The following is a 27,741-nucleotide window of genomic DNA, read 5'->3' as shown; positions in this document are numbered from 1 at the left end:
TGCAATTTGCCCATCTTTAGATGATTTCAGTAGTGCGCCTCTTAGTCTTGCCTGTCTGCTGCTCAGAGAGTCCTTTTTGGAGTTACAGTTGTTCAATTTGTTTTAAATTTCAGGGGAGTTTTCAAGAGGCTCGGCTCACACCACTATTTTTATGATGTCTTGTGACTTCTGTTCTTTTGGCTTCCCTAAGCATTCTTCTTCAGATAGCCCATGTCTTGAAGCTCATTGGAGTGACGTTGGTGGGGAAAAGGCATGGAGAAGAGGAGTGTTCTATAATTGTCCAACTGAATGTTAGTCTTTTAGTGGACCTGCAATCTTCAAAATGTTTCTTCTTTTATAGCTTCAAAACCCTCCTTTCCTTGGTGAGATAGGAAAGTGGGAGAAATGCCCTTCCTTTTGTGGATAAGCTCTGGCAGTGTTTTTTCCCTGGAGAGTAGACTGTTATTGATAATTCCCTGGGCAAACTTCATAATGTTCACTCCCCCCCCCCCCCCCCGCTGCCAGAGCCAAGAGGAGATCTTAGATCTTGTCCATAAAAATCTCTTGGTGTTCCTAGAGGTCAAGCCCACAAATATGAGGGGACCCCTAATACTGTGGCCCCAGGAGTTTCTGAACCTCACACAAGCCCATACTCAATCTCCAGAAATTTGTCAAAATTACCATTTACGTGTTCCCACCAGGTTATAGCCCAGCACCTTCCATGTTAGTAGGTCATGGCTATGCCTGGAATTGGAGTAGCAGTTTGCTCTGAAACTCTCTCTGATAGGTCTAAGGAACATCAGTGACTTTCAGTTTGTCCAGATTTTTCTTGGTGTAAGGACAGCAGTGTAAGAGCTTCCAAGCTCTTTACATGTCCAAGTGGGAGACAGAGTCTCCTAGGATAGGGATCCTCATAACAGTACATTTCTATAAGTTTGAAGAATTGTGGGTTTTTTTGTTTACTTATTTAATGAACCAAATGGTTCCAAGAGTTTTACTTATATATCGATTTATTTTGCAAATCAAGTACAATTTTTGCAGAACAAATCTCTGATGTGTATTTTTTTTCCAACATCATCAAGCAATTAACCCCTCTGACACTATTGTAAAAAAGTTGATAAAGACCTCAGTCACGATTGGAATTGGGGGGAGTTGTTGGGGGAGCTCTCACACCCTCCAGGGATTGCAAAACCCTACAGGAAGACTGTGGAAAGCAGCTGTCCTAGCTTCCACTTCTCCTCCATGACAGAATTCCCTCACCTTTGTGCTAGCGAACTTGCACACAGCTCACCAGGGGGCCATCTTGTTTTCCAGAATAAATGATTTTTGTTAGAGGAATATCTAGCTGACTTTTTATTTACAGTCAACACTGTCTACCTGGAGATAGCATCAGATCCCACAGGTTAAGGGATAACAATATATCTTATTATAAATCACAATATTACAAAAGCCAACATCAATTTGTTCCCCAGACCGGGGTCTTTTTAACAACACAAACCAGGCAGTGTGGTACACCGTGATGTGGAAGCTCCTCGCACACAGGAGCTCTGGAGAAGACTTCAGCCTCACTCCCACAAGTGTGGTCCAGTGTCTGTCCAGTCTGTCCAGTGTCTGACACAGATAGACAGAGGTTTAGGCCCTGCCCTGGACTAACTAAGTCAAAATCTACATGTTAATTATGCCCCCACCTTCTCTGTCCATCTGTTTACTCGTCTGAGTCAACCACTGCCAAGAAGCCCTGGTTTCCTCTTTCTACCAAGGGCCTGAGACCTGCCCCATCCTGTCAGAACTATGTAAATTGTATCCTCATTTAGCCTCCCCTTTGTCTAGTGGAACACAATTTAGATTGCTACCTGGATCCATGTCTCCCAGGCTGCAGCTCTTTTTACTCAAATAATGTTTATTGTTCTTTATTACAGTCTAACAGTAACTTTGAAAACTATAGTCTCAGAAGCACGAACAGAACTGAAGCCACCTAACACTCTAAATGCAACGTTTGGGCCTTGTATGGATCCTGAAGACCACCCACTCTAAAGGGGTATTTTTCAGGAAGTTGCGGAAATGCTAATTTGATTTAATAGATCGTGGACACAAAAAGGGCCCCAGGTTAAACCTGCCAAGCTCAGGAGGCTGAAAATAACCACATAGGAGGTGTGAACATTAAAATTCCTAACTTAGATGGACCATGGCGAGAAGTCACATCTTCAGCCTGAAGCTTCCTTGGTAAGGTCAAATTTTACCTTAAGTGAGCCTGTCTGTTGTCTTTTTGCATCTAGGATAACATGCCCTTAGAATGTCAGTAATCCCTTTTTCCAGACCAGAGCAGGAAACTACGGAATCCTTCATTATTATTCTTGTCCCCTGATTACCATCTCTATGTGCTGTAAAAAGTGAACTATCCTATATGCACATATGTGAAAGAAGTACCTGTCTCTCCAATTTACTTTTATCCAATCCCAAAGATTTCCCCGATTTACTTTCTCCCAACCTCTTTATCTACCACCATGGATTTCATGTAAACCTCCTCCTTTGATTCTACATATAAAATAAGCTGAAAACCACCATTTTCCAGAGCGTTTTCTCAATCCGTTGAGATTTTGCTTCCCGGCAATTGTCATCAGTTTGGCTCAAATAAACTCTTATAAGCTTTCTCTTAGGCTGGATTTTTTTTTTTTTTTTTTAATCGACAGATGATACTAAGAAATTACTGTTAATTTAGTCTGGTGTGGTAATGGTACTCTGCTTACATTCCAAAGGCCTTATTTTTTCAGACTGCATTCCAAAAATAGAAAGAGTAAACCCTAGCTCCTGCCACCTCCCTGATAATGTTCACAGCCATTGTTTTCCTATCTGAAATACCCAGATGCCCTCCTCCAGGGCTTATGGTAAGACTGCTCTCCCCACTCCTTTGAAGTTAGGTTAGGTGACCTGCTTAGGCCAATAAAAGCTGAGTGAAGTGACCCATCTTAGAAGTCCCATATGGGTTTGCCATATCCCGCGCCTGCCTGTGTGCAAACTCCGGTGAGCCCTGGAATCATGCAGAGGGCTTGTTAACATGCTGGGGGCCAGTAGATGTAGGGGTGGGTGGGACTTGAGAACAAGTTGCCGGTGACGTTTCAGTTGTTGGTCTGGAGAACACACTTTAGGAACTAGGATTCTAGAAGAACCCTCCTTGGGCCAGGGTCTCTGAGTAATAAATGTCGACTGGCCAGATAATACTCCAGGTAGTCCACCATAAGAGTGGTTTATTCAGGAAAAGAAAAAGAAACAAAGCTACCAAGGAGTGTGTGAACGTACAACTGCCGGCCAGTGTCCCAACCAGCCGCCCACATGGAAAAAATACTGTGGTTCCAAGAAGGTTCTTTCTTATTTATTAGCATCCCTCTCCCGGAAGTTACCAAAAAATTTAACAGGAAGTCAGGAGGTGACATCATAGAAATGGCGGCACTGAGGTGGGCTCCTTGAGTTCTCCCCTAGAAGTTACCGTAAGTTGAATATCTCATCCTTTGAATAACTCATCAAAGGATTCTCTGCTCATCACACAGAATAGCTAAGAGATTCGCACAAGTGTCACATCCTGCGCAACAAAGGCTGTAGGGAGGCGAGAAGAGGCAGCTTTGGGTTAAACTATAATAGAGACAGAGACTCAATACAGTTAAATTGCAGAGGACCAGGGGACTCGCAGTCTCAAGAGACTGGAGCCCCGAATCGGGCCAACTGTCGGTATTTATTAATTACAGACAAAGAAGTCACAAGATTTAAGGATTTAAAGATTTAAGGCACGGTCTGTGAAACTCTTACACCACATAGAAAAAACTGATTTCAAAATCTAATTATCTGTCTCAAAACAGCCGAGGCATCCAGTCCCATGATAACTAAGGTGTGGTATGCATCTCCCTGGGGTGGGGAAAGTCTCAAAAGGTAAAACAATGCCTTGAGCTGAGCAGAAAGAGCTTGATCTTATCGCTCTAATGGTCCTCTCTCACAATTAGGTGAGAGGGGAGATGAGGGTAAGGGGGATCGAATATATGGTGATGGAAGGAGAACTGACTCTGGGTGATGAACACACAATGGGATTTATAGATGATGTAATACAGAATTGTACACCTGAAATCTATGTAATTTTACTAACAATTGTCACCTCAATAAATTTAATAAAAAATAAAAATAAAAAGAGTCAGCAGCAGCTTTCTCAAGCAGAGGGAAGGAATGACAAAGCCTCTTCCCATCAATCTTCATACAGCTCATCGGGGGTCTCAACGGGGTCCTGTCTGGCTTAGGTTGTTTCTCCCATGAGAAATCTTACCCATCTTTGACTGCAAACCCTTCATCTGAAGACCAGGTGGAGAGACACAAGGTGTAACAAACTCAATCCCAGAGAGGCACAGTTCCACAAATCCTTCCTTTCCTAGGGAAAGGCATTGGGGGACAGACGTCTAGGCTGTTGTGTGACCACACACAAGGATTATCTGACAGTGAGCAAACCGGGTGAGCAGGGGAAGAGGGAAGGGGAGATATAGAGACCCGGCCCACATCCACAGCTGTGAAGACGTGGGGCCCCAGGATGCAGACCAGAGAGTAGTGGCTCCCTCCCTGCACTCCACAGTCCAGCTGAGAGATCAGCATAGAGGACGGCGGTGTCCAGCATTCAAGGCAGAAACCTCAGCTGAGAACTGGGTTCTCTCGGTCAGACAGAAAGCAAACTCCATACCTGGGTCCCTGATCCCTCTCTCCCACAGCCCTCCTACCCCCACCCTCCAGAGTCTTAAACTGATCCCTGAACAGACAGGAGTAGTATCAGATTACAGAGGAGCTGCAACCCTCAAGAACAGAAAAAAGTTGGTTTGCAGCTGTGACCTAGGGAAGAGGCTGGGACGAGTGTGACACTTCTTGGCTGGCTAGTGAGACAAAAGTCAGCTACCTACTCAGCCAGTACCCTAAAACCCAGGACACCTGCACAGAGGGAAGAAGCCCACCTCCCAGTGGCTGGCTGTGGAACTGCCAGTGTGCATTTGTACAGGCAAGAGCAGAAACTGCACTGACTTTGTAAAAACTATCAACCACACCCCATAGCCCCAACCATCTAGAACTGCAGTGCCAGGGTCACTCTGGGTGCCAGGTGGGCAGCTCTGCCTCCACAAGACCCAGAGGAGTTTTTGTACAGCAGAGGACAACCTGGAGATAGCTTGGTAAGCTTAAGTCAAACTGAGACTGCTCTTTTGTGTTTTATTTTATTATTATTATATTTTAACATATATATGTGTGTGTGTGTGTGTGTGTGTATATATATATATATATATATATATATTCCCCTTTCTCTTTCTCTCCTTTTCCTTTTTCTTTTCCTTGCTCTACTTTTCCTCCTTCTTTCCATTTTTCTGTATTGAATTTTTTTTGGGGGGGGTGTTGCTATTTTTTGTTTTGTTTCTTTTGTTTTCTTTGTTTGTTTGCATTTTTGATACTTTTGTTTGTGTTGAGTGCTGGTTGTTGTTTGTTTTTATATGTGAGTGTATTGGGAGTTTTGTTGTTGTTGTTGTTGCTATTGTTGTGCTTGTTGATTTGTTTTGTTCTGAAATCACCCTGCACCAGGGCCCAGCCCAAGAGGCACAAGAATCAACACACACACAGGCCAACTCCAGACCAAACCAGAGCATTACTAGTTTGACCTACAAGTGACACACCCAAAGGGAATTCTCTACAGGCACAAGAGCCCATAGGGGCCAAACCTTATCAACCTTCACACAGCAACTCATACACCGTGGGCATAGCCAATTCTCACAGCTAGTCAGCATGGGAGTCAATCCCAACTACTGACAAGCCAAAAGCAATGAAAGCTCAACTTCAACAGGAGAATACACACAACACAAGGGGCAACTCTGGAACACACAAACAGAAGAATAGGGAGAGTGCAAGTCAAATATAAAGGACACATACTACATAAGTCCACCCTGCAAAGTCTGAGAGACCTAGGAAATCTACCTAATACATCGAAGCAAATACAAAGAGACATCTGGAATCCGGAAACAAAGAAACGTGAGACTTTAGAACACTGATGATAAGAATGTTTACAGAACTTAGTGAGAACGTAAAGAAGGATAAAGAAATCATAAAAAAAAAAAAAAAAAAAAAAGTAGCAATAACTGAAATAAAGAACACACTCGAAAGAATTACCAGCAGGTTAGATGTAGCAGAGGATCGAATCAGTGATTTAGAAGACAAGATAGCATAGATCACCCAAGTGGAACAACACAAAGAAAAAAAGAATAAAAAACAATGAAGATGGTTTAAGAGACCTGTGGGATAACATCAAGTGCAACTACATGCACATCATAGGAACGCCAGAAGGAGAAGACAGCAAGGGATCAGAACATATTTGACGTAATAATGACCAAAAACTTCCCTAACCTGGTGAAGGAAATCGACATACAATCCCAGGAAGTGCAGAGAGTTCCAACCAAGATGAACCCATACAGGCCCACACCAAGACACATTATAGTTAAAATGGCAAAGGTTAAAGACAAAGAGAGAATCCTAGAAACAGCAAGAGACAGACAGTGAGTTACTTACAAGGGTGTTCCCATAAGACTATGAGCTGAGCTGCCTTTTCTACAGAAACTTTGCAGGCCAGAAGGGAGTGGCAGTAGGTATTCAAAGTAATGAAAAACAAAGACCTACAACCCACATTGCTTTATCCAGCAAGGCTATTACTTAAAATTAAAGAAGAAATAAAGAGATTATCAGAAAAGAATAAGCTAAAGGAATTCATTATCACAAAACCAGCATTGCAGGAAATGCTAAAAGTGCTTCTTTAAACAGAAGCAAGATTAGAACAATATAACTAATGAAGACCAGAAATACAAATGACAAAATGGCATTAATTATGTACCTATCAATAATCACTTTAAATGTAAATAGATTAAATCCTCCAATCAAAAGACATAGGGTGGCTGAGTGGATAAGAAAACAAGACCCTTGCAAAGGCTATATACAGGAGACTCACCTCAGATCAAAAGACACACACAGGCTGGAAGTGAAGGGTTGGAGTAAGATATTTCATGCAAATGGAAATGAGAAAAAATCTGGGGTAGCAATACTTATATCTCACAAAATAAACTTTAAAATGAAGAATATAATAAAAGACAAAGAAGGGCACTACACAATAATAAAGGGATCAATCCAACAAGAGGACATAACCCTAGTAAACATCTATGCACCCAACATAGGAGCACCTAAATATATAAAACAGATATTGACTGACATAAAGACAGAGATCAACGGTAACACTATCATAGTAGGGAATTTCAACACAGCACTCACAACAAGGGACCGATCTTCCAGACAAAAATATCAACATGGAAACACTGGCCTTAAATGACACATTGGACCAACTGGATTTAACCAATATTTTTAGAGCATTTCATCCCAAAGCTGAAGAATATACATTCTGCTCGAGTGCACATAGAATATTTTCCAAGATAGACCACATATTAGCCACAAAACAAATCTCAATAGATTTAAGAAAACTGAAATCATATCAAGAGTCTTCTCTGACCACAGTGCTATGAAATTAGAAATCAATTACAAGAAAAAAACTGAAAAACACACCAATACATAGAATATAAATAACATGTTACTAAATAATGAATGGGTCAACCATGAGATCAAGGAGGAAACCAAAAGATACCACAAGAAAAATGAAAATGAAAACACAATGACACAGAATCTATGGGATGCAGCAAAAGCAGTCCTAAGTGGGAAATTCATAGCAAGCAGGCCTACCTAAAGAACAAGAAAAATCTCAAATCAACAGATTATCCTTACACCTAAAGGAACTGGAAAAAGAATAGCAAAATAAGCCCAAAGGGAGTACCAGGAAGGAGATAATAAATATCAGAGTGGAAATATACGAAATAGAGACCAAAAAAAAAAAAAATTCAAAAGATCAATGAAACCAAGAGCTGTTTTTTTGAGAAGATAAACAAAATCGACAAGCTTTAGCCAGACTCATCAAAAAGAGAGCGAGAGGACCCAAATTTTTAAAAAATCAGAAATGAATGAGGAGATGTAACAACACACACCACAGAAATGCAAAAAAAAAAAAAATTTGAGAAAATACTATGAGCAACTATAGGCCAACAAATTAGACAATCTGAAAGAAATGGATAATTTTCTAGAAGCATACAGCCTTCCAAGGCTAACTCAAGAAGAAATTGAAACTCTGAACAGATTGATTACTACCAGTGAAATTGAATCAGTAATCAACAAGCTCCCAACAAACAAAAGCCCTGGACCAGATGGCTTTACAGGTAAATTTTATAAAACATTTAAAAAAGAATTATCACCTATTCTCCTCAAACTATTCCAAAAAAATCCAGAAAGAAGGAAGGCTCCCAGATTTTTTATTATCACCCTGATCCCAAAATCAGACAAAGACATTACAAAAAAAGAAAACTACAAGTCAATATCCTTAATGAACGGCTGCAAAAATCCTCAACAAAATATTAGCAAACAGAATCCAGCAATACATTAAGAAGATCATACACTATGATCAAGTGGGATTCATTCCTGGTATGCAAGGTTGGTTCAATATTCACAAATCAATTAATGTGCTACACATTAATAAAATGAAAAATAAAAATCATATGGTCATATCAATAGATGCAGAAAAAGCTTTTGACAAAATCCAACAGCCATTTATGATAAAAACTCTTAAGAAACTGGGAATAGAGGGGTCATATCTCAACATAATAAAGGCCATATGTGATAAACCAACAGCAAACATCATACTCAATGGGGAAAAGCTAAAACCATTCCCCTTAAGATCAGGAACAGACAAGGCTGCCCAATTTCTCCACTTTTATTTAGCATAGTTCTGGAAGTTCTAGCCACAACAGTCAGACAAGAAAAAGAAATAAAAGGCATCCAAATTGGTAAGGAGGAAGTAAAATTGTCATTATATGCTGATGACATGATTCTATATATAGAGAACCCCAAAGACTCCACCAAAAAACTATTAGAACTGATCAATGAATTTAGTAAAGTAGCAGGATACAAATTAACCCTCAGAAATCAGTTGCATTTGCATACACCAATAATAAATTATCGGAAGGAGAAATCAAGAAATCAATCCAATTTATAATTGCTTCAAATACAATAAAATACCTAGGAATAAATTTAACCAAAGAAGTAAAAGACCTGTACTCAGAAAATTATAAGACACTGAAAAGAGAAATTAAAGAAGATACAAATAAATGGAAACACATACCATGTTCATGGATAGGAAAAATTAATATTGTTAAAATGTCTATACTGCCTAAGGCAATATACAGATTCAATGCAATTCCTATCAAACTACCATGGGCATTTTTCACAGAAATGGAACATATAATCCTAAAATTTATATGGAACCACAAAAGACCCCAAATAGCCACAGCAATCTTGAGAAATAAGAACAAAGTGGGAGATATCACGATACCTGACATCAACTCATACTACAAGGCTATAATAATCAAAACAGCATGGTACTGGCATAAAGACAGACACATAGATCAATAGAACAGAATAGAGAGCCCAGACATAAATCCATGCCTATATAGTTATTTAATCTATGACAATGAAAGCAAGAATTTACATTGGGGTAAAGACAGTCTGTTCAATAAATGATGTTGGGAAACCTGGACAGACACAGGCTACAAAATGAAGCTGGACCACCTCCTTACACCATATACAAGACTAAATTCAAAATGGATTAAAGACTTAAATGTAAGATTGAAACCATAAGACTCCTAGAAGAAAATATAGGAAGTAAATTTGCAGTAATACTTTTACTGATATTTGCCCTTGGGCAAGGGAAGTAAGAGAAAAAATAAACATATCCTCAAACTAACATCAAACATCAAAGTTTTTTCACAGCAAAGGAAACCATCAAGAAAATAAAAGGCATCCTACTGAATGGGAGATGTTTGCAATGATACACCTAATAAGAAGTTAATATCCAAAATTTATACATAAAAAAACTCATTCAACTCAACACCAAAAAAAAACAAACAATTAAAAAATGATCAGAGGACATGAAGAGACATTTTTCTAAAAAGGACATACAAGATGGCAAACAGAAATATGAAAAAATGCTCAACCTCACTAATCATCAGAGAAATGCAAATAAAAAACACAATGAGATACCACCTCACTCTGTTCAGAATGGCTATCATCAATAAATCAACAAACAAGTGCTGGCAAGGATGTGGAGAAAAGGGATCCCTCGTGAACTGCTGGTGGGATTGCAGATTGGTGCAGCCACTGTGGAAATCGGTATGGACGTATCTCCAAAAACTGGATATGGAACTACTTTATGACCCAGCAATTCCATTCCTAAGTGTCTATCCAGAGAAATCCAAAACACTAATTTGAAAATATTTATGCACCCCTGTGTTTACTGCAGTGTTATTTACAATAGCCAGGACATGGAAACAACCAAAATGCCCATTGGTAGATGACTGGATTAAGAAACTGTGGTACATTTATACAATGAAGTATTACTCAGCCATAAAGAAGAATGAAGTTTTACCATTTGCAGTGATATGGATGGACCTAGAGAACATTATGCTAAGTGAAATAAGTCAGATGGAGAAAGACAAATACCATATGATCTCACTTACATGTGGAATCTAAAGAATAGAACAAATGAACAAACTAATCAGAAAGTCTCAGCGATATAGAGGAAAACCTGAGAGTTGCTAGGTGGGAGGGGGGTGAGGATGACGGAGAAGATGAGGGGATGAGAAAGCACAATTGGTAACCACACCATTGCCACGAAGATATGAAAGACAGTTTGGGGAATATAATCAATAATGTAAAGATTTTATAGGGTATCCGATGGACACCTGTCTTATTAGGGAGACCACTTCATGGAGTGTAGGTGCCTGACCACTCCAGTAACCTGAAGCTGAATAATAATGAATGTCAACTGTAGTTTAATGTATATATAGTCACAGGATGTGGAGTGCAGCATAGGGAATAGAGTCAGTGGAACTGTAACAGCTATATACGATATCAGAGGGGTAGTAGATTGGGGTAGGGGGTTATCACTTTGTGAGGGGTATAAATGTCTAACTATTACATTGTTTTGTACACCTGAAAGTAATAATAATTTTTTAAAAATAACAAAAACGTTGGAAGGAAAAAAACACCAGGAAGTCAGGACTAGAGTTAACAAGGGTGGAGCCCAGCTCCAACTAGTCCTCCCAGCTCTATGGTTAATCATCTTAAGATGCCAGTTCACTTTTCTCATACTTCACTATGGAGCCATGTTTAAGATGAAGGATGGGTGAGACAAACATTTCTTCTGTCCTCATTTCACTGTGAGATTTTCATGCTCATAACTGAAAAAGCATGTCCCGCAAAGAAACATCAAATTCTCAGAACTCACAAGCCTGCAAAAAATAAATAAATAAATAAAATAAAAAATAGCACTGCTTTGATTAGAACACTTTGTTCAGCCTCGGCTGGGTTCCAGTCATACAAATCCTCATGGAATTGATGGTCCAGTGCTGACAAGAGGGCTCCAGGTACATTGAAGCACACCCCCTGGGTCCTCTCCCACCTGGTCATAGAATGGCTACTTCCAGGTAGAAGTTCAACCTTGTCCCCTGCCCTCCCTGGTTTTGCTGTCTTGGGTTCACTCACAGGACCTGGTTTCCATTATGAGATACCAGCCCTGCTGGAGCCACAAAGGGTGGGGCATTCTGAAATGAGGTTTATCAGGATTTTCCCCAACATCAGAGCCATAAATCTCCAGCTGGCAGGTGGTGCAGAATGCAGACAGGTCCAGGAAGGGCCTGCACCAAGGCACCTTGAAACAGGTCAAGGTAAGTGAGGGCAATAAATGCTACCTTGGCTCATTTAGTCTTCAGGTGCCTGTGAATCATTCTGCTACTGGCTTAGTCACCTGGCCCTGTTTCCCAATAGTGTCTCTGAAGCCCTTCCCTCCAGCTGAGGGCACTTTTTTTACTTTGTCCAATTCTTGTAGTTTCTCTAGGTGTAGCGTTTTTTTTTTTAAGCCCCTCCATTTATGTTTCTACATCAATTTGTCCATCTTTCAGATTCTGCCTTTTTGCCTGTCACATTCTCTCTGGATGTGTCTTTTATATAGATATTTCGTTTTTAAACTAATTCAATTCAGAAAAAAATAAAGAACGTATCCAAGGTGGCATGTGAGCTAAATACCTGATTGTGTTTTTATAAAACCTTGAGTTTTTGTTGGTGCCTCATGCCCTTTCTTGTCAGTGACACGTCCCTTCTGCTAAATACAACTGTTTGGGGGAGAAGGTTTTCTAATCAGAGGTTTGGAAATCCTGTCCAAAATAGGAGTGGGGTTTGGGAAAGAAGCAGCTGAAGAAAGCCCAAACAGGAGGGCTGCACAGTCCTACTTCTGGGGCCGCTGAGCTCCTGGCCTTTGTCCAAGGAGAGTGGGACACTGAGACCACAGCCACAACACTGAGGTCAGAAGGCGGGAGAGGTGTCGTGAAGTGAGGGCTGTCATTCTCCCCTGAACAGTGGCAGCCCCTGTGAGCCCGAACAGCTCCAGGAGTCCCTGCCAAGAAACCTTTGATGCCAGCAGCTTCTACTAACCACCTGACCTGCCTGGTCCACAGCCCTGTATGGACTCCTGCCTCAGCTTGGGAGAAGGGCAGGCCAGGTGCACTGGCTGTCCTGTACAACCTGTGGCCAGGGACTCGGTCACTGCTTCAACAGTGCCGTGCTCCAAGCCCCCGGTCTTCCCTAGCTTCCCAGAGCCCTCCATGACTGCCGCCCTCTCCAGTCATCTATGTTCACTGCCCTGCATCACCTGTTATCTGCGTGCACCTGTGTCCCTCACCTAGACACACGACCTGTGTCATCCAACCTGGTGCTCCTAACAACGCCTATCAGTGTTTTGTACTCGGAAAATCCTGGTAAATATTTCTTAATGAACTGCACACATCCGTTTGCCAGACAGTGAAATGGTCCCGATTCCCTAAGTTCTGGGAAGGCAGTGTGGAGGCCTGGGGCTCAGTAATGGGGGAGGGAGGAGCAACGGATTGCCCAGGAGGGGACTCTGCAGGGAGGCTGAGGAAGGGAGGATGCAGAAGGTGAGCTGAGGTGCACAGAACGCAATAGGCACAAAACATCTGGTCCCAAATGACAGGCCGCCCCGCAGACCTGGCCCAGCTCTTACGCAGCCGGCAGCGCCAAGGACAGGCGGGAATGCTGGAAGCCCCAGTGGACACAGGCATGGATTGCTTGACTGGTGTGTCCACTGGCGAGGGAGGGCCTCGCTTGACCGGCAGGGACGCGCGCGGATGCTGCCCCCTGCCGACAGCGTGGGGACTGACAGTCCTGGAGCCCGTCCCCCGTCAGGCACACCCGGAGAGGATGAGGGACAGGCGGAGAGGATGGGGCACAGTCCCGTTTCCAGCACTCGCTGGGAGGAGGCCCCTCACGTAAGGGTCACTGCATCCCGGAGCTGCAGTGAGCTGCTGACATCGTGCTGGGCCTTCTCATTTTATAGGCGATATGATTGAAGTGTAGACTCCCGAAAAAACCCACCAGACATGGACACAGATCCCACCCCAATCACATACTCATGAAGTGACCTGGTGTACACCAGACAGGGAAGGATGGAGGTGTGAATGCACGGTCACTGAGCATCTATTAGGTGCCAGGTGTGTGCTAGGGACCTGGCACACTGAGACGCAGCTATTCACTTGAGGTCATGGCTCAGAAGCACTACTTACCACTCAGTGCAACATGTGACATGACACAGCACAGGAACGAGAAAGATGACACCCCACATCCCCCAGAACCTGACCATTTCTTGCCCACTTTGAAGCAAAACTCCAGGAACATTCTTTCTCACCTCCTTTCCAGTAAAACTTCCTCAGGGGTGACTACACCCTCTACTGCCTCAGCTAGATTCCTGTGAGATTGCTCCATTACCTTCCACAAGACTGGGGCAGACCGCACCGCACTGTGCCTGCCTCTCATTGGAGAAAGCAGCTGTGGTGCGACCCACCACATAGCATGGATGTGGGAGTGAGATGGGTCAAGGCAAAGCCTGGCACAGGACATGGCATGGGTGAGTGCTGGCCACTGATGTCAGGATTGGTCAGCACTCAACATCCTGCTCTCCCCACTCCTGCCGTGTGGCAGGTGATTTTGAAAGAAACTGGGTGGGCACAGTCAGCCCCTCCTGGGTTCCTTCACACCAGGAGCCTTACAGGTCCCACACCGCCAGAGACTGGGGAGAGGAAAATGACCCTGGTGTCATCTCAGAAAGCTCACTGGCCCAAGGACAGAGGCGATGCACTCTCACAGCAGCTTTTCCAGGGATAAAGGAAATCTTCTGGCACCTATCTGCCTTATCACACTTTCCTTCTCAATTAGGCTAAGCCTTGAAGGGAAAGGCAGTCCTGCACCTGAACAGTCCTTATCACAGGGCATGTACTGTGCTCTGTACAATGTGTCATGTCCTGTGTGCCATCTGAGGCCTTTGCCCTGCCCCTTAAGTCTTCTGGACACTCATTTCCTGCCAGGTTTCCAATGGGTCTCGTCCTCCCTTAGCTGACCCTTCCTCACCTGGCCTAGATGCAGGTCCTCCCCTGGTCAATGCAAAGCCTTCATCCACCTCCACACTCCCCACCTGACCCCACCAGGTGCTCCACAGGCTAGCCTCCAAAGGCACCCACAGCCCTTCTGTTCCACAACAGGTCAAGCCCTGACTTGGGAGTCATCCTTTATGTTAAGTTCTAACTTCAGATGGATCTAAACACTACAGACAAAAATAATTCAGTCTGAAATTCAAATCTCACTAGCATCCCGTATACTTACTTGCTAAATCCCATAACCCTGATGATCCTCTTCTTCACACTCCTGTCTGGGACTCGCACTCTCATCTAGGCCACGATAGTGGCTGGTGTGTCCACCCCACCATATACCCTAGAGAGCCCTCCTCACCCAGTAGGATGGTGGGGGCCTCCAGTGCCGCTCACCCCAGACCTGTGATCACAAGCCTCCCTCCTCCCATGGCCTGGTTGAATCTTCATCCGTCTCTTCACCTCCCAGGGGCCTTCCCTGACCACTCCATAGAAAGAGGTCCCCTTGCCTTCTTCCCTCTCCCCCATCCTTTCCTGATAGGGGTAGTAAACGTTACTGTTACGTAAACTATTTTATTTAAATAAAATCAAGGGCAGACCCTTTTCCCACACACAGTAGCACATGCACATCCACGGCCACCTCAGACCCAGTGGTTCTCATTGTGACCATCCTGTCTCAACCCTATAACAGAGACACCTTCCATGTGAAGGTCCACTGCTCCCGTCGACGGCAGTGCACACAGGCCTAGGCATCAACCCTCCTGCCCAGAGTCCAGCCATCAGACCTCCCAGGGCGGGACAGAAGGACCAGTTCCCCAAGGCACCCAGACCTGATAAAGATTCCCCATCTTGCCCCCCAACACACAGCACCAGGCAGCACCACCAGACACTGGAGCTGTCCCCTGAGGAGGGCAGGTCCCCTCCCCACATTCGGGGAGCTGGGCAGCCACACCTGAGCATTCCCCAAGGAACCATGAAATAGGTGGTTTGGTTGGGAGAAGAGCACCAGATTCCCCACTCTGTCCTTCAAGGGGTGCCGAGACTGGGCTCAGCAACCTCTACCCAGAATAGTACAGCCTACTCTGCAACGGCTGGCCAGGGCCTCAGCCACCAGAACCTCCTTAAATCTCCACCCCCACCCAGGACCATTACAGGCCCAATAGCACCGTGGTGACGCGAAGGGCCCAGTCCCGTTGGAAAAATGCCATGCACACGGGAGCCTGTGTGGAGTTGGTGATGTCTCCCACATTGACACTGGTGTTGGGTTTCACCTTCAAGTCCCACTGTGGGGCACGCAAAGTGGCCTGGGTTGTGAGCAGGGAGCACTGAAGGGGCTGGGGTGGTGTCTCCAGAGGCACCTCACAGGTTACACATGAGCAGACTCGGACAGAGCATAGGGCTGTCAGGAGGGCTTTGCCACATCCCTAGGGCCCTTGGGAGGGAACCCATTCACTCCCGTCCAGCGCCCACCTGAGATGGGCCTCCCTGTGCCTTCTGGACCAAGTTCCCTGAGGCAGATGGCAGATTGAAGGACAGGAGTCAGAATGAGGCAGCAAAGGGTGTGGACAGACTGTGAGGAGCCAGGAGGAAGGACGTGAGGGCCAGAGAAAAGCCTAAAGGGGCAAGGCAGAGCTGTCACCTGTCACACTTGGTGGGGGGCGGGGGGGGGTATACCTTACAGGGTTGACACAGCCAACCAGACCTCTGCAGGGGAAACGAGGGCCCAAGACAGGAGTCAAGAGTCTCCTCACCCACGGGTGCCGCCCTGATCCAGACTATAGGCTGATGCTGCGCTGGTGACGGCCCCCGCGGCTCCCGCTCGGGGGCCCCAGCTCCTGGCCGTCCAGGCTGGTGTGGTCTGACAAGCCCCGCAGGTGCTCCACTGAGTCACACTTCTGCAGATCGGAGGCCACGGTGCGCAGGCTCAGCAGGCTCCAGGTGTCCGCGTCGGGGGTGGGGCCAGATCCCAGACCTCCCTCTGATGCCCCACCCTCAGCCCCTTCAAGTATCCCGCTGTCCCTGTCCTCGCTGCCATCCGGCACAGCCTCAGCACCCACCGGGGAGGAGCGCCGTGGGCCCGGGTGCTGAGGGGGCAGGCCGCGGCGCCGCGCATGGATCTGCTCGCTGATCTGCTCCAGGTTGCGCAGGGCCACCGAGTATCGGGTCTTGGCCTGGGCCACCTGCTGCTCCAGCTCTGTCACCCTGGCCTTATGCTCCTGCGTAAGGAGGCAGGGACAGAATGAGGTGACCCACGAGGCACTCACAGGCCCAGGCCGTCCTCCCCACCCACCACAAACCCCGTGACAGGCCCCACCCTCCTGGCCCCAGAAGAAGTCCCATGGTCTCCCTGCCCACGCCCAGGCCTCATCCCCACTCACCCCTCTCCCACCAGGGCCCCCTTTCCCTACCTGGCAGGCTCCTCTTCCCCATTCTTCCTGGTTTCCCCCAAATCTCACTTTTTCTCTTGCTCACCTCCCCTCAGCTCCATTCTCTGCCAGCAGCCACCCCGATCCCAGTTTGCACTCCTGTGGGGTCCATCCCACCACACTGACCCTGGCTGGGGGAGCAGACCGGTATCCCTCTCCCCGCCCTCTCCATGCCCACCTGCCGTGCCCCCTTCAGCTACCTCCAGGATCTGGCTGAACTGGGCCTTCAGCTCAAAGTATGGGCGGCTCTTGCCAATTGCACGCCGGAGGGTCTTCTGCAGGGCCTGCACCCGTGCTTCTGCCTGCTGGCACAGCCGTGTCACCCGCTGGTGTTCCCGCTCACCACGAAGCCGCTCCTCCTCTGCCTCGTTCACCTGGCCCAGGTGGGGTGGAGGATACACATCACTGAGCTGGGACACACTCCAAATGTTACCCTGGGGGAAACTCCCACCATCTGCAGAGCTTTGAGAGGACACAGATCTCCTGAGACACAAAGGACAGTGGGTCCTCGCAGCTGCCTATTATTATCAGCGCCACCCACTATTCGACCTTGCTGCTGCCTGGAGAGGGCTCTGGGAACTCTGGACAAGTCAGGAGCCAGTTGGCAGTGTCTGTCCCAGCACATCTGCCATAGCCATCATCTTCAGGGAGCCCTCAGTGCCAGGTGGGGCTGGGGGACGACAGGCGGCAGGAGCCCAAGGGTGGGGAGCCACAGCTCTCGGCACGAGGTTGTCGAGTCCAGTAGGGGGCAGGCAAGGGCTCCAGACACCTTGCCCACCTTCCCGGGTTGCTGTCTGAAGCCGTGGCCCTGGACTAAGCAGCACTCGGGGAACCTGACGCTGCTCTAGACTAAATGGCGCTGTCCCCCAAAATTCAGATGCTGAAACCCTAACCCCAGGTTGATGGTATTGGAGGCGGCCTTGTGAGAGGTGATGGGGTCATTAGTGCCCTCATAAAAGGACCCTGGAGAGCTCCTTTCCACCAAGTGAGGACACAGGGACAAAACAGTGGTGTCTGGAAACCAGACATCAAGTTGGCCTGCACCTTGATATTGGGCGACTCTGAGAAATCGACGTGTTGTTTAGGCCGCCCATTTGTGCTATTTTGTTGTAACAGTCTGAAGAGACTGAGATACTTGCAAGGTGAAGGCAGCAGACTGGAGCTGGTGCCAGCAATCTTCCCGCTCCCCGTACTCCTTCAAGTAGCTTAGAAGTGATACACAAATTGTACTTCTAAAATGAAGGCACAGTAGCAGAGCTCAGTCAAGAATGGGAGAATATTCTGAAAACAGAATTGAGGGGTCACAGCTAAAGAAAAGATGCAAGTGTTGAACCCAGAGCAGCAGCAGGGGTGAAGCGTTTCCCACATCTGGGGCTGAGGGCTCAGGGACGCACTGCATCACAAGGCCGTGTGTGGGGGCCACACAGGACACAGCAAGGACAAGCTATGCCTGGAGCAGTCAAAGCTGAGGGAAGAGTGGAGCGCAGGACACATGAAGGAGCGAGAAGCGTGATGGGTGGAGCGGCAGCAAAAGAGGGGGAGCTGGGAAGGGGACCTGCCAGCCCTGCCTGGCTCACCTTGCAGGTGGCGTGGTTGAGCATCTCTTGCCACGTAGGGTCCAGCCGGTTCTTGTCAGCCATGACGCCCTGCTCGGCCACAAACACCATCTCCCGGGCAGCATTGTGCATGCTAACAGCCCGCTCGTATCGCAGGGCCGCCTTCTGTGTCTCCTGCTGGGCCTAGGGGGAGAGGGCTGTCAAGGCAGGAGCCCCAAAGGACCCCCAGTTACCATGGATACCCGTGCTGGGGGAGGATGGAAGACTCATCACACTGTTGGCTTCACTTCTCAAACTGCACTAAGGATGAATGCAGAGGAAGAACATTCTATAAAGAACATTTGGTGAGGATATCGCCTGAGAGGAGTAAATGTAGACAAAAATGGAAAAGGACAACGCTGCCAGTGGAGGGAGAGTGAGACACAGCAGTTTGAAAGGCCGCTTGTTGGTCTTCTGCTCTGCTGAGCACAGAAAGGTCCATGCCATTTTAGCTGAAAGGTGGTCAGGCACTGAGTGTCTCAGAAAGCAAGCCGCCCAAGGCCTTCACCATTCCAGCAAAGGAGCTGAAGGATGTCATCAGACAGGTGCTCAGATGCTCTTCATAGCCACGCTTACCAAACAAAAACTGGTTAAATGAATATAGTACATCTAATATAAGGAAATATTAAGCAGCCCTTAAAATGATGGCATGATGGATGTATGTTTATTGACATGGAACCATGTCATAATGTAAATAAAAGGAGTAAAAACAGCACAAACTGTATAATCCTATTTTGGCAGGATGTATACAAAAACAATTCTTAGGAGTTATCTGTATTATAGTAAACATGCTTTTTATTTTCTGTATTTTATGATGCACTGCCACCTGGGGGGCCTTGCTTGCCCTCCCAGGGCTGGTGAATTCCTAGGCATGACAACTCCTCTGTGAGCACACCTTTCTCATGCCAAACAGCCTGCCAACGCCCACCACCTCCCTGCCCTGCTCACACATCAGGCCAATATGACCCTGCCCTAAATCACCCAGGTCCAGGTACCAGAAAGTAGGGACCAGCACCAGAGCCTGGAGCATGTCCCAATTACTCACTGTCCCATCCTACATTTGCTCCAAGTTGCCTACCCTTCCCCACCCAATCCTCCCCAGGAAAACGAGGAAAAAGGCCGTGAGCCAAGTTTCCCCTTGTGCCTTCTGCCTCCTGGTGGACCCAGGTGCTTCCCTGTGTGGCCTGGCATGGCATGGCATGACCCCCGGGGTTTAGCAACTGGAATAACCTGTTCTTTCAAGGTTGTTGTCTCTGAGCCGGTCACCTCACCATGCTTGACCAAAGCAAACCCCAGGTACAAGAGTCGTAAAATGTGCTTGGCAGGATTTGGGGTGATTTTGGTTTCTTGTCTTTATGTTGTTTTCCAGTTAGTTACAATTACAGTCTTCTCTTAGTGAAGCCATATTATTTGTATAAAGAGAAGGGAGAAGAGGATGAAGGAGTGGAGGGGTAAGCAAATAAAAGAGAGACATGAGCCAGGGGCGAGGACTGAGCACAACAGGCAGGCGCAGAGCCAAGCGTGCCTGCTGGCACACAGCAGCCCAGCCGTACCTCCTTGGCCATCCGTCGGGCCTCATAGTAGGGCCGGGCCTTCTCGATGCAGCTCCCCAAGTGGGAGCCCTGCGTGTTGAGCTTCCTCGCAGACTCCTGCAGGGTCCTCCGGTAGGTGGTCCTGGCCTCCTGGCAAAGGGACAGATGTGGGTGCGGGAGCATGTGTGTGGTCCCAGTCCCTCCTGCCTTGTTGCCTGTGCCCAACAGGGAGAGGCAGGGCCAGCACCCAGGAGCAGCCAGAGGGGGTGAGCGGTGCACTCACATCCAGCTGCAGCTCGGCCTGGTTGATGTCCTCGCTGGCCTGGTTCAGCTGCTCCAACTCCTCCTGCCGCAGAAGGGGCAGTCAGGACAGGGAGAGCCCCCCCACCCCGCCACTGCCCCCTGGCCCGACACACTGTCCCCATCCACCCATGTCTGGGTAGGGAAACCCCCACTGTGATGAGGAACTCGGATTCGGATGGTACAGGCTTGTGCCTGTGCTCAGCACAGACCACCTGAGAGGCCACACAGGTGGGGTGGTGGCCTGCTGGGCAGTGGGGGTGGCAGAGTCAGCACCAGGCCAGGCCTGATGCATGCACAGGAAGTAGCAGTGTGGCGACAGACAGATGCTCGGTGAGAAGCACCAGGCCATGCACAGGGGTGGAGAGGCCACCTGCAGTGTCCCAGGGAAATGCAGGATCAGCAGTCATGAGGACCTGGTGGGTAACTGAAGCCAGATTCGGTGAGGGCAGAAGGCCCGAGACTTGCTCAGGCAATAGGGTGACAGCGACCCCTGGTCCCCACATAGCAGATCCTGTGGGACCCAGGAAGAGGGCTGGGAAGAAGTCACCAGACACACTGGCCCCAGGAGCACCTGGCATGGAGCAGGGAGGTGTGCTGGCCCCAAGTGTTTGTCCCTGACCTTTGTCAGTCAAGCTCCTGGAGCCCAGCAGGCCAAGGACACCCCTATGCAAAAGCAGTGTCCCCAGGAATGCCCGGTGCTGAGGGCCCCGCCTGTGTCTGCCTGCTGCCCATGGCCCAAGCATGGACACACTTGGTGTGAGTCATGCTGTCTCTGCCTCGCCTGGCCCCCCAACAACCCAGCATATGACCCTTTTAGTCCTTTGATTTCGATGCCCTCCTCAGGCCCTGCAAGATTTGGGTCAGCAAGTTTGAGGCCAGGACACCAAGCTATGTGCCCTGGTCACAGTAAGAGGAAGAAACAGAGCAGACCAAGAGCACAGGTGTGATGGTACACATGCCCACCCCAGCGCAGACCCTGCCTCGAACCTGACCCTGCCTCGAACCTGACGCTGAACTTGAAGGAACACCACCATCCAAGAAAAATACAAGTGAGCTTCACGTGCACTTTTTAGTTTCCTAGTAGCCACATTTAAAGAAAGCAAAACCAAACAGATCGAACTGTAACATTTTGTTTAACCCAGTACGCCCGAATGTTTATCATTTCAACATGTTATCAGAATAAATTATTAGCAACGTCTTTACTTTTTTAAAATAATTCATGTTGTCTTTCTCTCTGCCTTTGAAATCCACACACAGCTGACCATCAGGGCACATCTCAACCTGGCTACTGGCGAATGGCCGCCGCAGAGAACAGTGCAGGTCTAGAAGCTGGTGCACATGGCCATGTCAGTCACACAACCCAGTGTCCATAAGACAAGACAGTCTGGAACTACATGCACCAACACGGCTCTGGGACTCCAGGGGAGGCTCCAGGGAGCACCCCAACCAACACAGAACTCGAGTTTCAGTGCCTCCCTAGCAAGGACGTCACTTGCAACTAATGGGATCACCCCCAAGGGCCCTCAGAAGAGGTAACTCCTGTCAGGGTGAAAGGCCACCTGTCCCTACGGGCCCAGCTCCTGTGGCTGACGGCCCGTGGGAGGCATGCAGCCCTCCCAGCTCATTGGCTTCCACAGAAAAGAGACAAGGGGGTGGGGCATGGGGACACAATTGGGGCTGGGTCCAGGACCTGCCCTTCGATCTGCTTTCCTGCAGCTGTGACCACCCTCCTAGGACTATGGATGCCCCTGCATGACACCTCATAGAACACAGGATTACCATCAACTTGCAAAGCCATGGCCCTGGTAGGGGAGGGACAGGCCTGGGAGGGCAGCACACACTGGTTCTGGGGGAGAAGAGGATGCAGGTACAGGCCACCCTGAAATGTCTCCATAAGCAAACCAAGGTCCAGACCGGCTCCTACTCCATTCCATGGCCCAAAGTGCTCCCAGGCTGACAAGGTCGTCAGAGTGAGTGGCTCTACAAGGTCACCCCACTGGAAAAGGGACGTGCATGGCTCTGGTTCCTGGCCAAGGGTGGGAATGCACACCAGCACAGCCGTCTGGCCATTCATGCTTCTGTTCGTGAGTTCTGCTCCTCTTCCTAACATGCTGGAGGGCAGGGTGAGCAAGGGGGTGGAGACAGTCAGGAAATGAGGCCTAGCGGAGACCGCGAGCACTGGGCCTTTTGGATGGCTGGGGACATGTTCAGTCTGGCCTGCCCCACCTGGGACTCCTGGCAGCCATTGAAATGGAAGTTGAAGAGAGTGAACTCTGAGTCAGCGAACATCGCTGGTCAGTGAGCCCACAGCCAGCAGGAGGGTGACCTTCACGGGCACTTGGTGCAGTTCCAGGACGCGGGCCATGGAGGCAGAGGCCTGCATGCTCAGGCTGCACATGTGCCTGCCCACCATGCAGGCCATCAAAGCACTAACCCAAGCTGACAGGCAGACCCAGGATGGAAACAGGGGAAGATGGCTGGGAGCCAAACAGACACTTCAGTGAGGACTCACAAGCTACAAAGTTACCCTGCAGAGCCTGAGGAGGGGTGTCTGAGTGACTGTATGTACTCACCTCAGGAAAGAACGGCTGGCCCATCACAAAGGTGGCTGAGAAAGCCGCATGGGAGGAGACCCAGGCCCATCCAGCACCACCCTCCCTGCCGGCTCCCCTCCCCTGGGACCCTCTCTGTCCCACCAGCTTGCAGGCCTCAGAAAACTATACTAGGGTCAAGACATGGACACACAACCAGTGGCCTTTCCTGGGGGACAGCATAGTCCCCAAAGGCCTGGAGCTGGCCTCCAGCTGGCTTCCCTCCAGCTCCCAGAGGAGTCCCAGGAGACAACGGGAACACAGGCGGGCGGGCTGCCTGCCTGCCAAGTCCCAGACCCCACATCGGTAAGAGCCTTGCCCGAAGTCCCAGGAAACACCTGAGCAGGGTCCCCAGCCCAGGCTGCAGGTTAGAGCCACCTCCCGCCTCCAGACCACGGTTCTACTGTCTTGGCACAGCTCAGGAACAAGTGTTCTGAAAGCTCCTTGGTGGGTTCTGAGGGTTCTGTGGGTGGAGACCCACTGAATGCACTGTCAGGGGAAGACGGGCTTTGTGCTGTCAACACTAGAAGAGACCTGCAAAGACACCTGCCCCACTGTTGTCCCCACCACCAACCCCATCCAGAAGGGCTGTGTCTGCTGAGGCTGGAGCGCAGGCCCTCTGCGTGCCACCAATGAGGGAGGCCTGTCCTCCCCACATAACCCACAGCGTGCCTCCCAGTCTGGTAAGACAGATTAGGGCCTGCCCTCCTCTCACCCCAGTGAGACGGTGGGCTCACTAGAGGCCAGGGAACTCATGTGCCCAGTGCTCTCCAGCCCTCACAGAGCTCATCCAATGGGTCTGCCCATAATGACAGAATGGTCTACTTCCATACTGCCCACAGCACCTGGGAGCTGCATTGTCCATTTTTATTTACTTTCAATTGATTTTATTTAAGTAGCCACGTGCAGCTGGTGGCTATGTGACTGCACAGTGCAACATGGCAGTGACTCCCCCTAGCACCACCTCTGCCCATGTGGGTACAGGGACACAGCCAGGACAGAGAACTGGTGGCTCTCCTGGGAGCAGGACCAAGAACACTGCAGGGCACGCAGCACGTCACTGTCCTCCTCCCCAACAGCACAGGGGTCTCTCCCAAAGCGCTCCCCACAAACTGTCACCAGGAGACAGACTAACAAGTCTGAGAAAAAGAATCATAAGACGGTGTCAAAAGGGTCATGCAAATCAGCGTGGCCAACCTCTGTTTATAGACAAAGGAACCGAGGCTCGTGGAGATTACTCGCCCAATGTGAAAATCACAGATCACAGGCTGGAGGTCACCCAAATCTTAACCCAGGGCTCCTCTCACACCCATTTGTTTCCTTGGTGGACGACAAATCTGTAGCACCAGCAGCAGACTGAGCTGACTTCAATGTCACTGACTTATGCTCACCAGTGCTGCACTGTGAGCATGGACACAGCACTCACACATCCTGGGAACCCCAAGAGGATTAGCAGGGTGCCAGAGCCAGCCGTGATTTCTCCTGGATGCACAAAAGTACTCTGACGCTCTGCTGATAGACAAGACAGGGGATGCAAGCCCAGGGACACCAACAGAGGTGAGTCGCCTCCACATCAGAATCTTAGAGACGTTATGGCCCAAAGGGAAGACTCAGCCCCAGACACACAGACACATCCTGGCCCTCTCCTGCCCAAGCAGCTTCCGCAGGAAGCCTTTGGCAGCCACTGCCTGGCAACACTGCAGTCCAGCCCAGGCTGGCCAAGCATGTCCTCCATCCGGTTCCTGTCCCCCACTCACCCATCACTCCATGTCTCCTTCCCCAAGATGTGCCCTACTGACCACCCAGCCTGCAAATACTCCAAGGTGACACATCAGCTCCTGCATTCACTTGACAGACTTGGCACCATCAGAGCCCAGCATGTGTGTTAGTAATGGCCGACCACGACTCATACAACATCCCGAGCATATCAGGTTTCCTTCCAGGCTGAAAGCTAGTGCCTCCTTTACAAGATGTGAGCGCTCTCAACCTTCACAATGTGAATGTGCCTGGGAGGCACTGTGCATAAGGTGAGAGTGCCCCCCAGTCTCAAAACCACCTCCCCTCATTCCCAGTCACGCCAGTCTTGGAGCTGACAGCCCCTCTGTGTGTCTGGCAAGAACAACAGTTCTACTCAACAATGACTGACCTGAGTGTGCCTTCTCGGTCTGCCACCAATTTGTCGCCTCTCTTCTTTAGTGAGGCTTCAGCCACACACCCCAGGCACTCAGGCTGGCCATCCCAGACAAACCTGTTAGCACCTGTCACACTGCGTTGCAATGATTTGTTGACAAACCCCAGTGCATTCATGTGCCAGCTCTCCAGAAAAGCAGGCCTCTCAATCTCTCCCCCATCAGTCTCCTCACCTGTATTCTAGGGTCCAGTTCTTCATCTTCTCTTGGGGACAATTTGGCCTCACAACTGTTGCTCCCACCGCCTCGGGACTCCTCTGCCACTGGGCTGGGAGAAACTTCATCCTCTACAACGTCTGGCCGCAGCTCCCCCTGGGGGGTCTCCCGCCCTCCTGGAACCTGCCTGAGCTCAGCCATGCCGACCTGGAGACGGCACAGCCCTAGGCACAAGACAGGATGAACATGCTGGGACCAGGGCCCCAGCTTGAGGTTTCCTGGGCTCTGGGTGGCAAGGGTTCTCTTCTCAAAGACTGGTAAAGGAGCAACTTCTCAAAGAACTGGTAAAGGAAGAACCTCACAGGCGGTTAAAGGCCAAGATTCAAGTCGTCAGCGGGGTTCCTAGAGTTACAGCCTCGTCTGTGCAAAAGTTCTTCCCTCCCAGCCACAGGGAGCCCACCAGGAGGGACCCCGAGCTGCTGCTCCGAGGCAGGGGGCAAAGGGGGCCTGGATCCTGGGCCGAGGCCTGCGAGGAGGCGCACCATTCGGGAGGGCGGAGGCAAGTGCCTCCAGACCGGGGTGACAGCTGGAGAGAGAAGGCTGGGCCGAGCGCAGGCTGCGGAGGAGAGTCTCTGGGGAGCTGCAAGGGGAACAAAGGCCAAGGACATGTTCAGCCTCAGAATGTCGGCCACCAGCGCCTGTAAGCCCTCGGCCAACCAAGGACCCCAATCTCGACTCGCACACCCCGCATTACGACCGGCGCCCACCTCCACTTCTCAGCCCTTTAGGTCTTGAGGTCCTTCTCCTCGCGCCCCAGCTGCACGGCTCACGCTCCCCTCCACTCCCACGTCTGCCGCCGCCGCACCCAGCCACTCACCTCAGCCCGCCAGCCCCGCCCCACCTCCTTGTGTCTCCAGCCCGCGAACACTCGAGCTCCGCGTCTCCAACCCCACACCGTTTCTCGACCCCACGGACCCTGTCCCCAGACTCCGACACAGCGAGGCGCAAAGGCCCTCCACTCACAATCTCACCACCGTTTACCCTGCAGAGCGCAGAGATCCTCCAAGCAAACAACCTTCCCCTCCTCCCGGTTACAAGCTGGTCCAACTAAACCGGACGCGGCCGACAGGAGGCGGAAGTGCGTCACCCGGGACAACGCCCTCCCTCTCCCACTATGCTGCAAGGCGGCCACATCCGGACGGCCGGACGCCCGCCCGCCCGGCCTTCGGTCCGTACAACATGGCGCCCCACGGCGGTCGGGCGCGCCGCGAGTTGCTTCCAGCCCGTCCTCCACCGCAGCTGGATGGGATTGAAACATGAGCAAGCTGTGCTGAGAGAACTAAGGTTTGTGATGCAAGTCGAGAGCCCCTGATGGGTATGTAAGTGCTAGAAATACAACGAGGATTGGACAACCGACGCCCGAAGAGAGCGCTGCCATCCTGCTTTACGGCGCTGCTACTCCGGTTGCTGGACAGCCACTTCCGGCCCCGCCCGGGAAGTCAGAAGTGGCGCAGGAGGTGAGCAGCTGCGTTCCCTATAGGTGGTGCGGCCGTTCTAGTCCGGGCCGAATGGACTCAGCCGTTAGACAAATGGTGGCTTTTACAGAAGTGATTCCCCTCGCTGCAGTGAATTCAGCGATGCCCTTAGTAACGGTGCCTAATCGATGGCTCCGATGTGCCTCCGGCTGGCGCCACTGGTACAGCCCCACCCCGAGACAGGCCCTGTCCCTGGGTATGGCACTGATGACGCCGGGAGCGCTTACAGGAATATGTCAACGTGAACTGGGTGCCCTAGGCGCTCGAAAGCCCGCGAGGAGGAGTAACTTGGCGCATCAGTGACAAGACCTGAGCGGAGCGACTTGGGGGCGGACGTGTCTTTTACAAAAGACCCGACTTCTTCGGAGCAGGTCAGGGTTTACCCTGACGTGTGGCAGGCAAACGGACGAATTATCCTTTGTATCCCCACCTTCATCTCCTCACCCCTGAATCACCACATAAAAAAAAAGTTATAAGAAGTAGAGCCGAATATTCCTTTAAGAGTGATTTCAAAGAAAACTTTCCCCCAAATTAGGAAAGGAGTTTTGTGTTTTAAATGCTAGCAATGACATTTCCCACTGCAGTAAGTCTGCAGTGTCCTGCTGACTGAGTGTCCTAAGTGGATGATCTGGTGGAGAGTAACGTCTCAGTCTTCTGTCATGGTCCTTATTGTTAAGGTTCCATGCAAAACCCTTAAAGGTTACATGTGGAAATGAATGTATTTGTTTACTCTCCAGCAGTCACTTTAATTTTGTAAAGCTGGAGTTTCACTGTGATGACTCCATTTTACCCACCACTTCCT

At 49.4% G+C, this 27,741-nt stretch overlaps 1 protein-coding gene across 3 annotated transcripts; it reads right to left on the bottom strand.

Annotated features, from left to right (window-relative positions):
- Positions 1–15,169: 15,169 nt before the first annotated feature.
- Positions 15,170–26,564, bottom strand: SH3BP5L (SH3 binding domain protein 5 like). Of its 3 annotated transcripts, none has more exons than XM_019719747.2 (7): positions 26,446–26,564; positions 25,423–26,044; positions 20,449–20,511; positions 20,187–20,315; positions 18,616–18,777; positions 17,239–17,412; positions 15,170–16,828 (listed from the first exon to the last, which is right to left on the bottom strand). In XM_019719747.2, exons 2-7 carry the CDS (start codon positions 25,603–25,605, stop codon positions 16,388–16,390), a joined length of 1,152 nt encoding a protein of 383 aa, XP_019575306.2. In that variant the 5' UTR covers positions 25,606–26,044; positions 26,446–26,564; the 3' UTR covers positions 15,170–16,387. The 3 variants fall into 3 exon arrangements, with proteins under 3 accessions (XP_019575306.2, XP_019575305.2, XP_074169416.1); XM_019719746.2 differs by having other exon boundaries at positions 26,428–26,561; XM_074313315.1 differs by lacking the exon at positions 25,423–26,044 and having other exon boundaries at positions 26,428–26,509.
- Positions 26,565–27,741: the final 1,177 nt, after the last annotated feature.

The sequence above is a fragment of the Rhinolophus sinicus genome, linkage group LG10 (assembly GCF_036562045.2).
Source record: "Rhinolophus sinicus isolate RSC01 linkage group LG10, ASM3656204v1, whole genome shotgun sequence".
NCBI lineage: Eukaryota > Metazoa > Chordata > Mammalia > Chiroptera > Rhinolophidae > Rhinolophus > Rhinolophus sinicus.
This window is presented reverse-complemented; position numbering and strand designations above follow the sequence as displayed.